Below are 12872 nucleotides of genomic sequence, written 5' to 3'. Positions count from 1 at the left end.
CCTGAAGCCAGAAAGAAGTACCCCCAGATGTTTCATTTACATGGGAAAATGCATTCAATTTCTTTTTACATTTATCTCAGGGTTCTCTCAACTTAAAAGTCTTTCACAATAAACCTACTATATATCATCTGGGCAGCAAATGATCTGTGTCCCTGGGGTTCTTTCTAAGTTTTAAAAGAAGCTCCAGTGGATTCTGAGGTGGTCTAGCTACCCAAAATCCACCCTGGTGGCTGAAATATGCACTGCAGTGCTTTCTCATTGATTCACACAAATCATCTGGAAGAAGGGGGAATACGTTATTTTTAGTTTCCATCCTAGACTTCAGAACACTCATTGGTAATTGTGTTAAAGCACAATGTGGCTCAAAAACCACATTCTCATTTAATACATCCTTCTTCCTGTGGTTCCCTGTGGCCCTGGGTGTGAAGGTCCACTCCTCAGTGTGGCGCAGAAGACCTCTCGGTGTCTGATCACAGCCTACATTTGTGAGATAGCATCCTGCTACACACTCACTAGGCCGCTATTCTCCCACCACAGTAACCTGTCTGCCATTTCCTCCAGGGGTCATGCTTCACCAACCTCTGTGCTTCCCTCACGCACCTAGAAGGTGTTTGTTGGGTTTTGCAGCTATCCAACTCCCAGCTGTCCTCAGCAGACTCTAACAACATCCCTTCCAGAATTAGAATTTGGACATTGCTCTGATACAGTAGGGGTCACGTTTCATGACACTTGCTGCTCACATGGTCCAGGCTACAAACTTCCCTAGGGCAGAGACTGATTTGCATGTGACATGAGTTGTCATTGCAAAGACATTCAAGGGTAGTTTCCAAAGATTTTGAAATGCAACAATAAAACTCAAGAAAGTGAAGTTTTTAAGACTACCACTCAACTAAGGGCATTGATAAATAACTATGATTTCCTGCTTGACAGACTATTACTTAACCATTCAGACATTTCTGAGACGATTTGGCAACTAAAAACCCCAACAATCTTCTATCAAGATTAAAATCTATGTATGAATGATGTGCTTAATTATGTAAAAAATATATATGAGCAAAGACATAAAGGGAATGCCAAAAATTTCTACTGATGGGGCTAACACTGTGGCACAGCAGACTGAGTTACAGCCTATGATGCTGGCACCCCATAGAAGCTCCAGTTCGAGTCTCAACAGTCCCACTTCTGATCCAGCTCCCTGCTAATGCACCTGGGAAAGCAGTGAAAGGTAGCACAAGTGCTTGGGCTCCTGCCATCCGCAAGGTAGACATGGTTGGAGTTCCAGGCTCCTGGCTTCAACTTGGCCAGAAGTGACCATAGGGGGAGTGAACTAGGGAATGGAAGAAATAACTCTGCCTTTTAATTAAGACTTTTTAAGAATTCTATCATGATGACATTAACAGAGATTTCTGTCAGAATTTACACATTTTTATGTTCCAAGAAAAATGAATAAAATTGATACATGAAAAACACAAAAAAGGCATTTCCAATGAGCTTTAGGGTATTACTACTGCCTTCAAGAGGCAGGAAGTTAGCTCTGTTTGCAAGCAGCCACTCCAGCTCCTTCCACCAGCACAGGCACCCATGAGTTCCTGGGCAGGTTAATAAGCTCAGGACAGCTGGACCAGCTCTACACAGGAGATCATTTCAAGACTTGTATCCAATGTGCAGTTCCAGTTCCACTAATGGCATATTGCAAATCCTTGTGCTCTCTTAAAAACAGTCTCTTGTAAACAGTTACCAGACTAAATGAATGCAGAGTCCCTGCACTCAGAATCAATTAGCCACAGGCACTAAAAGGTCAAAACAAAGCACAGTGAGTCAGTCATCAGCTCACTCAACAGAGCTTGTGGTTCTGCTGAGAGCCAGGGAGGGAAATAAAGAGGAGAAAGGAAGGAAAGCATCCAAAAGCGAACATTTAAAACCAAAGTTTCCACTTTCACTTAGAATCAACTGCTCACTCATTTTCAGTCCTTGACCAACTCCAAACTCCCACCAATTTGAAATCAGTTTATGCTAACTTTAAATATTCAAACGTTACACACACACAAAAGTGAACTACAAATGTTTCCACATCTCCACTGCCTAGCAGCAGATACTTAACTTTGTTCTAGATATTTCCAAACCTTTTCTGTATATTTTCTAATATTCTCAGAAAGAAAGTTATTTTCTTTTTGTTCAACAATATCTTCCTATGTTAAGCGGATATCTCAAAAAGTTCATGGAAAAGGCAACTGAAAGGCAAGTTATTTTGGTGCAACATTTTGCAATTCACAGCATGAACTGTTTTGAAGATTCATCCTATGCATGAATTACAAAATTTGTGCACCAAAATAAACCTACCTTACTTCCTTATTTATTGAGTGGTGTGTGCTCAGCCCTTCTACTTCATTCTCTCTGATCCTAACAGTCACTCTGGAAGGTGGTGCTGGTGGTAGGCTTCTTCTTTTACCAGGAAGGGAACTGAGGCTCAGGGAAGCTAGGGTTCTCACCCAGGCAGGGTTCCAAATTAGCTCTGTGTGCTTCCAAAGCCTGAATGCTTCCTGCTAAGAGGGCTGAACCTGCTGTTCACATGAACACCCAACATTGTGGGGCGGTTTCAGTGAGATGGTATCTCGTTTCTGTCTTTCAGGAATTGAAATCGAGTTATGGAAAGAGAATCCATTTGCTTAGTTTTAGTAATAATGACCACTCTCTGATCAATCAAACTTCAGATTTATATCTTTAGTCAGGGTGGGTTAAAGCAATCATTTTGAGGCTGACATTGTGGCACAACAGATTAATGTGCTGCTTGGAAGGCTAGCATCCCACAGGAGCACTGGTTCAAGTCCCAGCTTCTCTGTTTCTGACCCTACTTTCTAATGCACCTGGAAAAGCAGCATAAGATGGCCAAAGTGCTTGAACCCCTGTACCCATGTGGGAGATTCAGCCTGGAGCAGTCTTGGCTGTTAAGACTATTTGGGGAATAAACCAGAGGATGGAAGACCTCTGGCTCTACATGAAGTGGGGAAAGGGATAAAAGAATCCAGGAAAAAAAAGGAATGCTGCTCAGAGGCAGAGGCAGCTGGCTGTAGGGGAAAGGGGTGGCTGGCTGCAGGACTTGTTTAGGGCTGGAATCTGAGCAAGGGCAGTGTTCACAACAGTGCTATACCCCACTACCAGTCATTAGCAGAACTGTGTAAGAGAACAGGGCTGGGGAGGGACATGTGGTCACGGTCAGCAGAAAACACCCAAGGAAGAGGATGCCTCTTGAGAAAAGAAGGCAACCACAACTCTCCCACCATCCCAACCAATATCACTCCATCACTCCCTGATCCTTGAACTGCTTTTTTTTTTTTTTTTCTGTTGTCACCAGGCAGACTATGACCTCACTGATAGGGTGGCTGGTTTCTGACTCAGCTATTTAGCTGCTTCAGTTCTACTGAAGTTAAGCTCCATGAAGACAGGGCTGTTAATCCGCTCTGTTAATGGATGGAGTCATCGGCAGCAAGTGCACAGTGAGATCACAACAACTAATGAATGAATGTATGTTATTTTGCTATGAGCTGTGCACAGGGACAGGAGTTTGGAACCCTGCTATACTCAGGAGGAAAGGATTTTTTTACCCCTGTTTTATAGATGGGGAAACTTGAGGCCCAAAGTGATACTTTGCTGAAGGTCATATACCAACCAGGTGGCCAGTGAGACTCAGGACAATCCAGGTCTGCCCTGGTGTGTGGAGTATGTGCCCCCAAGGAGTCAGTCTATGGCAGGGTTTCTCAACTGTGCCACCCCAACACTTTGGACTAGGAAACTGTTGTTGGGAGCTACCCTGTATATTGCAGGGTGTTTGACAATTACGTCTGGCCTCTAACCACTCCATGCCAATGGTATACCTGCCCCAACTGTGACATTAAAGCACCTCCAGACACTGTCAGATGTCTCTGGGATGAGAAGCACTGGTCCATGGGAACTAGGAGAGACCTACCTCCTAGCAAGGGCCCAGCCTTGGGAGGGACCACTTAACAAGAGAAACATAGCCAAAGATCCCCTTCAGTGTGGGGATACAGAGCCTAGGACTGAGATTAAAAAAAAAAGTTCCAGAACAACCAAGAGTTTCCATGGGAGAACTTGGCTGAGCAAACAAATCAAACACCTGAAACTCCCAAATGCTGTCAGTTAATAAAACAAGGACCACAACCCTCACAGACAATGCAGATTTAGGAAATGAGCACTCATATTGTTGCCTTCACTGGGTATGCAGAAAAGACAGTGGATGTGCAAAGGGAACCTACCTGTGTGGGGTGGAAGAGGGGCCTTTCACCCATGTCAGAGAAAATGTCAGCTCGGCAGGGGGACAGGGCAGGAAAGGATCAATGTGTTCATGCTGCTTGTTTCACGGGGTCCTCCCTCACACTTTTCCAAAAACAGAAGGTCTCCACAGCCAAAACTAACATGTTCTCATCAAGGGAGGTTAAATCAGGAAAATGTCCTTACAACTTGACTTCTCCTGACTTGATGGGGATTTTGTAGCAGACGATTTCTATATTAAACTGATGAGGGTGAGGTTGAGATTGGAAGAAGAAAACTTATTTCTATGTCGCTGCTGCCCTGGGTTAAAACCAAACCTCCAGTGGCTGTGGCTGGGATTCGAACACATTGGACTCAGCATCCTGGAGGATGGAAGACTTGACCAGAGCAATGAACTCCACGTGAGAAGTAATACTAAGCAGCTGTGTGACCTCCCTCTCACATATGGCCCTCACGCTATTCCTAGGAGAAGCATCAGGCAGGGAATTCCTACAGCTACTTTCCAGACTTTCAACAACGAATTTGGTCCTTACAGAGGCAAGACCACCAGGTCAGAGGTGGCATGGTTAACATGAAATCACCTACACAGATCAACGCACAATAAAATCCTGGTAAAAGGGCACTTATTCATAACTGACAAATGTCAAACTCCATAGAGTCAATGCAAAGATAAGTCTTAGACTCACCCCAAATTCGGAAGCCTCCTAGAGGCTTGGGGAAGTAGCCCAATCAGTATCCTCCAGAAGATTCCTACACCTTCAGTTAATGACAAAACCTGCCATGGCTGTAGTGGACATGTTGATTCTCTCTGCCACAGAAGGCGCATCGAGTAAGGAAAAATAGCAGAATGAACACTCCAGGCGAGCCTGATGGTTAGTTTTAGAAACTGACAATCTACAGGCTTGAGGATGACCAGCTGTTGGCTTTTACAGCATGCCTATCAGCGGCAAGGCTTTCTTGGGACCTCATGCACATCTTTTTTTGAAATATTTTTTAAAGATTTATTTGTTGGGAAGGCAGATGTATAGAGGAGAGACAGAGAAGAAGAACTTCCGTCCGATGATTCACTCCCCAAGTGGCCGCAACGGCCAGTGCTGCACCAATCCGAAGCCAGGAGCCAGGAACTTCTTTCCGGGTCTCCCGCGTGAGTGCAGGGTCCCAAGGTTTTGGGCCATCCTCCACTGCTTTCCCAGGCCACAAGCAGTGAGCTGGATGCATTAAAAAAAAGAAAGACTAAAGCAATTTTTAAGGTAGTGTGTTTAGAAAGATAATTATTTTGTTTTAAAACACACAGATGCAGATATATGGTACTAGAGTACTTGATAACATACCCAAAAGTAGTAAAATTATCTTTTTGGGGAATCAGAAACTTGGTGTAGTAGGCTAACCTGCTACTGGCAGTACTGGCATCCCAAATGAGTACCAGTTCAAGTCCCAGCTGTTCTACTTCAGATTCAGCTTCCTGCTAGTGGCCTGGGAAAGTGGTGAAAGATGGCCCAAGTGTTTGGGTCCTTGTGTCCATATGGGAGGCTTGGAAGAAGCTCCTGGTTCCGAACCGGCCCAGCTTTAGCCTTCGCAGCCATCTGGGGAAAGAACTAGAGGATGAAAGATATCTCTCTGTCTGTTTCTTCTTCTTTCCTCCATCCTTCTCTCTAACGCTGCCTCTCAAACAAAAGTAAACAAACTTTTTAAAAAATGCTTTCCTTTTTTGGTGGTGGGGAGGTGGGATTGCATTTGCCTTTTATTCTTTTTTCTGCACTTCACTCTTTTCCAATGTTTTAATGGTATTATATAATCATAAAAGAAAGCACAACAGTGGTATTTTAAAATAGGACAAAGGCCTTCACGAGACATTTAACCAAAGCTGTTGATAATAATCAATAAAAAAGTACATGGCCGGGCCCAGTGGCGTGGCCTAGCGGCTAAAGTCCTCGCCTTGAATGCCCCGGGATCCCATATGGGCGCCGGTTCTAATCCCGGCAGCTCCACTTCCCATCCAGCTCCCTGCTTATGGCCTGGGAAGGCAGTCTAGGACGGCCCAAAGCTTTGGGACCCTGCAGCCACGTGGGAGACCTGGAAGAGGTTCCAGGTTCCCGGCATCGGATTGGCGCGCACCGGCCCATTGCGGCTCACTTGGGGAGTGAATCATCGAATGGAAGATCTTCCTCTCTGTCTCTCCTCCTCTCTGTATATCTGACTTTGTAATAAAAAAAAATAAATAAAATCTTAAAAAAAAAAGTACATGGCCAAATATCCATGAATAGGACTGTTTACACAGAGGAAATCACATGAACACACTGGAATAATAGTCAATATATAGTCCAACCATAAAGGTCATATCTTCCAAGAACAACTATAATACCTCCCTTACACTGAGAAGGCTTTCTCATTTAGCAAAATGACAAAGGGGTGATGAGAACAGACACACTAAGAAAACTGCAAAGAGCAACAACAAAAACCAAAACCAAAATCTAAGCAAGATGAATTTAAAAGAAATGGTGATGTTTAGCTTTGATAAAAGGTGCAACTCTCTCAAACTTTATCAAGGACTAAGATGAGCACACATGCACTGCACTGCATAGTTTGGAAACAGGTAGGGTCAAGACCAATAAAGTTGCAAGAGACACTGGCCATCCTCAGTCACCATGAACAGATCTCTCAGAGCAAAACTAAACAACCCAAGTTAGGTTCAGGGTATGTAAGTCACATACTTATACTTAGAATAACAGTGGAAGGAAAGTATTACACCATCAACAGGGCATATTTTGGAATGGGAGGTTATATGTGTTCTTTTGTCTACTCCTTTCCTGTACTTTTCCATAATGCACACACACTTTCATAATGGAAAAGAGTAAATTCATATCCCAAGAGAATGAGGGGGCCCTATCACAGGGTGGCAACTGCAGGGTTCCACAGCATGTGCCGGACTTGGCTCACGTGATGGCCCCACACAGCTGCAAACAGGGTCATGGCTTGCCAGAGGCAAACTTGCCCTTCTTGCTCTACATGCAGGCCCTTTTCAGAGCCAGGCCAGACATCTTTCCCCAGCAGGTTTTGGGAGGGATTTATAGGCCAGGAGGGATGTAGACATCTGTGCTCAAATATACCAGCGAGGTTAACCTTCCTGGTGAGAGACAGAGTGCGGTGCAGTTGGGCTGTCTGTTCCTGACACCCACAAATCCTGCCTTTCTGCTGAGGCCCCAGGCCCCGATGAGTATAGGGAGGAGAGAGAAAAAATCGTGTGGTGCCATGCTGGACTGTGGCTGCAGGGACCACTTACAGTGGTAACTAGGCTTTTAATCTTTCTTGTCAGAACTGAGCAGTCCTAGCACTCTCCTGGGTGAACCTGTGGCCTCCCAGGGAGCCAGAAGACAGAATGCTAAGTGTTCCAGCACCAGGGAAAGCATCGTGCTTGCGCCAGGGTCATTTCTTTTTCAACAAGGAAAGGAAGTCAACCTGAGCGATATCACTGAATATCCCAAAGGACACACACATTTCTAAGAGGGCAGGAGCCAAGGAAATGGGATCCAGTTACAGAGGACCAAGCTGCTCAAAGATTGCCTGGAGTCATAGAAAAGACATATGTAATGCACACCTATGAGTAGGGCATGAATAACCAAAAGGTTTGGGACAGCCCAAATACATGTCCCTTGTTCTCTGCTATGAGAACAGGCACAAAGGTCAAGATAAAACAGGAAAGGATGAGAAGCTGGCCCTCTGAGCACCTCACAGGGACCTGTTTTGCATCTTCCCTGCTTCTCATTCTATGTGAGCATCCTCTCTTGGTTAGCCATTGATGGGAGCTATCCGTGATGTTGTGAATTATGTCTGCTAGGACTAGAAACAATGTCATGGAACTTATATTGTATACACCAACATCAAATCCAGGGTGACGTTCATGGGAGTGGGGCAAGATGACATTCTCCATGCTTTGTACACCATCCTAAAATCATAGCCATCAAACTGTGCACAACCTCTGGAACATATTTCCAATCACAGACCCCACAAGGACCCATTCAAGCATAAGCACATAGTTCAAGTGCACTCCGTGCCTGTGTGCTTAATCATCTTGAGGAACTGTGACTATCCAAAACATGGAGCCAGCTGGGGTTATTTCTCATGAAACTTGAAAAACGCAAATTCAAAAATTATCTAAAAAAAAAAAAACTTTGAGGTTTCAGAACTCAGCTTCCACATGCCTGACCCTCTCTGGAGCCTGGCTTTCTCATCATTGCTCAGCCTTGGTCTGCTGGATTTCAGATACAGCTTGGTTTCTACCTGTCCTAGTTCTTTAAGATCAATGCAGACTTCCAAGGTGAGCAGCTATTTCCTGTAGTGTCCCCAGTGCAGGATCCCAGAAATGAGAGAAAAGAAAGGTGACCTGGGCAGCCCCAAGCAAGCTTTGTTATTAGAGGGAATATCAGAAGAGTATTAGAGGGAAAGGCCACAGCGCAGGGCTGAGGGAGGTATGGGCAATGCTTGGTGCCAACTCTTCCTGGACCTAGGACCATAATCACAAAAGTCTATAGGTCAGGCATGACAGAGAGTATAGGGGTCAGGTGTCTGCAGCACCACTGGGAGTGATGGGGTGACAATTAGCTAGCTATTCAGGTCAGCATATTATCGCCCTGTGTGAACTCAAGCTCAGCTCTGTCAAAAAATGACCAGAAGGCAACTCTGTCTAGAGTGTGGCAATGCAAGGGCAGGTGAATGAGGAAGAGGATGGACTGTCCCGGGAGAAGCAACAAAACGGGATGGCTGGCAAGGTGGGAAGGTACTCTAAATAAACCGAGGAGGCAATCACAGTGAACTTGCGCCATGGTCAAGCAGATGGGGAGGAAAGGGTCAGCTGTAGTCGACAAGCTAAAGAATTTCCAAAATGCCAAACTCAGTGAAAGAGCAGATGTGCAGGAGGAGGGCAGTGATGAATCTTCCAGGGGAAGCCCGTGATGAACCTGCCTGGAGGGCCGAAGGACTAGTCACGAGGGAGAGGGGGTAAAGGCATTTTTGTTCCAAGATCCAAAGCCCTTCTTGGGGCTCCCCCAAATGACCACACTTCTCTCTCTTCTGTTCTTCCACAAAAAGGAGCAGGGGATAACCAGAAACTCAGAAGCCCAAGCCCTGAAAGGACTAGAGCCAAACCTACAGTGCACTGAGTGAAGAGGTGTTCATTCTGGTGAAACCCAGCAGAACTACCCAAAGAAAGGAATGGTCAGGAAATAAGCATTTCAGAGGGACGCGAGAGAGTGACAAGAATGCCTGTCGTTACTGCAGTCATGGCAGAGTGGCCCAATGGACTAAAGGAAAGGGCAGAAAGAGCCGAAGAAGAATCCAAATAGTTCTTAAGTCACAGATATTCATGGCTTGGGACACACAATGATTTTCTTCAACATTTGGCAAACAAGGATAAAGACAATAATGTCAAGTCCAAGTATTCAAGACAAATATGCAGGGACAGACTTGTTGCTCAACTAAATCAAGAGACAGTATTTTCACAGCATGGCTTTTGAGGGCTTCAGTTGATGATCAAATTGGGACCAAGGACCTAGATAGCTCAGTCCTTACTCTAAAAGATAACCTTCATGAAAGTTTCAGAAAAAAGAATAGCCGTAAACTATATATATATATACAATAGTAGGCAATGTTTACTACTTGGCTAACTAATTAGGTTGTAAGTGATAGTTCATTAAGGCCAAAGGGGTGCAGCAGGGCCTTTAAATACACTGTCCTGTAAATCTTGACAGTGACTCTATGAAACAGCAGCTGGTATCATGCCAAATATACCCAAGAGGGATAACAGTAAAGCCTAGAGAAGCTAAGGTGCTGTACAAGGTGAACATGTCAGAAGTTCAGAGCTGAAGTCACAAGGAGGCCCTTCTAGTCCAGAGTTCTTGTCCTAGCGCAGGAGTGAGTAAACATTTTCCAGAAAAGGGGCAGAGAGCAAATGCCTCAGACTCTGCAGTGCTGGTGGTCTCTGTCACAGTTATACAGCTCCACCACTGTTGTGTAAAACCAGCCACAGATAATGCACAAACAGGGGGCATGGCTCTGGTGAACCCAATACAACTTTCGTGATGGACAGGGAAGTTCGAATTTGGTACAATTTTCACATGTCACAAATCTCATTCTGATTTTGTAAGTTATTTTCCTACTCCAGAAGCATTTTTGAAAATAAAGACCACTTTCAGCAGATGATCAGACCAAACAGGTGGCTAACTGACTTTCTTGCACATATGCAGTTTGCTGGCCCTGGCTGAAACCCCTAGGGCTATCTATTGCCCTCCAGTTCCCATCCCTTGGGATTCCCATAGACATCTGAGTAGGAAAAAAACAACCTGGGAGAATACATCTGGCTGGGAGACGTGACTCAGGAATACAAGTGTGGGGCACAAGCGACAGAAATGTTACTGATTCCACCCAACGCCAGGTTGCAATTTAAAAACCCCTCTGTCTTGCTGTCAGTCCCATGGGTGCAGGTTAAGCTGAAACCAGGGGAAATGCTGGTGGAGAGGACAGAGATTTTTCTGTCACTAGGGACCCACCACTCCCTTCTTACCTGCAGGGTTTGGCTGAAACGCTTTAACGGCGTGGCCTTCACAGGAGGAATGAGGTTTGCTAGAGATGTGACTCTGGAAAGGGGTTTGACCCTTTTATTACTGGGCTCCTGCAGAGTTAAAAAAAAAAAAGAAAAAGAAAATATCAAGGTCAATTTTGGAGACAACACAATTGTATCATATAATTGTGTCCAATTGCATAAGCTGCTGGCTGCACACCAGTAGATGGAATGCAAACAGTGCTGGGTCTCACTCCAGCTCTGGGAGATGAGCTGAGTTTAGTAGCCAGGGAGGGGGACATGGCAAGGTGCTGCTTCTGAGAGAATAGGCAAGGGGCAATGATCTGATCTTTATTCCTCACCCCCCCAGATCTGCCAGGTTCAAATTCAGAAGCTTCCACTTTGTAAAATCATTCTCTCCATCGCTTCTGTAGAGAAAAGCAACCTCTGATTTCCCTTGCAATGACCTTGTCAGTCTGATCGCTTCTGGCTTCACCTCTTTGAGAACCTTCGCACCAGCTTGCCTAAAGCCACTGTTTTATGTAATGCCATTTCTAAAGCACAGCGGTAGTTTACTCATTTTTTTTTTTTTTGAATCACGGTGTTTTTAAAAAAGAAGTTCTGTTACTGGGCTGTTAAGAAAGCATCTCTGTAACTATCGTGCACCTGGAATATACATATTCACGCTTACAAACAGCAACTTAACAGTGAAAAAAAAATGTATGGAGAGAAAACCCCTCCATGGACGTTGGCATCTGCATTATTTATAACTGCAAGTTTTGCAGATCTCCTTCTCATAGCTCATTATTTGCAAATCAGCGACTCATTCCCGACCAGGCTGATGAATGGGAGGGGAAGCAAAGGACTTTGCCAAGGAAAATTACACAAGTGATAGAACGACAGGCTGTGGGGAAGTGGGAGAGGTGGCAGACAAAACGTTTTATGGAGACAAAGAGAACAGTTACCCTTGCTTTCTTAAGTTCCATCTGACCTGGAGTAGTGGCTGGACAGCACATGGAAACACCAAATTTTGATGGAAAAAGCCCAAGTCGCCAACTGTGATGGCAAACCTCAATCACTCCCAGAGCCAGCCGGCAGGTGCTCATCTTCCCTTCTCAACCATTGCTTTCCAAGTTCCCAGAGTGACACCAGAACTTCAGCTTCTCCAAGATACCCCTGTGGGGTGCTCTGAACATAGCAAGTGCCTGAAAAAAAAAATCCTTCCTGAACTTGGAATCCTGCTGACAAGTTATCTTGTCATTTTATGCCCTTGCCAGCTTCAGAAATCCAAAGACTTTGAAATAAACTGGCCCCGACCTTTCCGGCTCCAGCTAAAAAACTTAAAAAAAAAAGTTCAAAATAATCCGAGAGTATGGACAGGTGCAACTTCACGATTGCTCAAAGCAAATACTTTTCCAAGATGGAGAATGACTGCAGGCTGCTGGGTAGCTCTCTGGCTTCCTAGGATGCTAAGTCGTACAGGCAGCAGAAAACCCTGGAACCTGGGGAATGTTCACTTCCAAATCGCAAAGGCTAAATCTTCTGATAGGAGAGCTGGCATGGCATTACAATGATGTCAGTGACAAGCGAAAGGTCCGGTAGCTCTCCTGCTTCCAATGGCAGTGCCCTTCAGAATGCTCCCTGCCCAGTGTCTGACTTCTGAGCATCTGGGCTCAGAGGAGGATTTTTTTTTAAAATGTGTTTTACGTCAGAGCTGCATCACTGGTGTTCTGAATGTGTGCATGTACGTGTGTGCATGTGTGCATGAATGCACGCGCGCGTACACACAGACACACACAGCCTCTTGCGCATCCCCTTATTTCACTAAATGGTCCTGCTTTGGGTTAGAAATGCCAGGGTTGTTATATCACTAGCTTCAGTGGCACAAACTGCATTGCACCAAGTGAGGAGGCAGAGGACTCCCTGGAGGAGCCACAGTTGGTCTCAGTTAATCCTGCATGGATCTCAGAGCCCAGAGATTCTGGATCTCATTTGTACAGCTAAAGCAACCGGGTTTCAGATTCTGTCTCAG

At 45.1% G+C, this 12872-nt stretch overlaps 1 protein-coding gene across 7 annotated transcripts in view; it reads right to left on the bottom strand.

The window, feature by feature from the left end:
* Positions 1-12872, bottom strand: part of ARHGEF3 (Rho guanine nucleotide exchange factor 3) — a 284081-nt gene that overhangs the window by 28328 nt on the left and 242881 nt on the right. For all 7 annotated transcript variants that reach the window (XM_058678451.1, XM_058678450.1, XM_058678454.1 and 4 more), the window contains one exon: positions 10844-10951. In XM_058678451.1, the coding sequence (XP_058534434.1) occupies positions 10844-10951 (108 nt within the window). The remainder of the gene's footprint in view (positions 1-10843; positions 10952-12872) is intronic.

The sequence above is a fragment of the Ochotona princeps genome, chromosome 21 (assembly GCF_030435755.1).
Source record: "Ochotona princeps isolate mOchPri1 chromosome 21, mOchPri1.hap1, whole genome shotgun sequence".
Taxonomy (NCBI): Eukaryota; Metazoa; Chordata; class Mammalia; order Lagomorpha; family Ochotonidae; genus Ochotona; species Ochotona princeps.
This window is presented reverse-complemented; position numbering and strand designations above follow the sequence as displayed.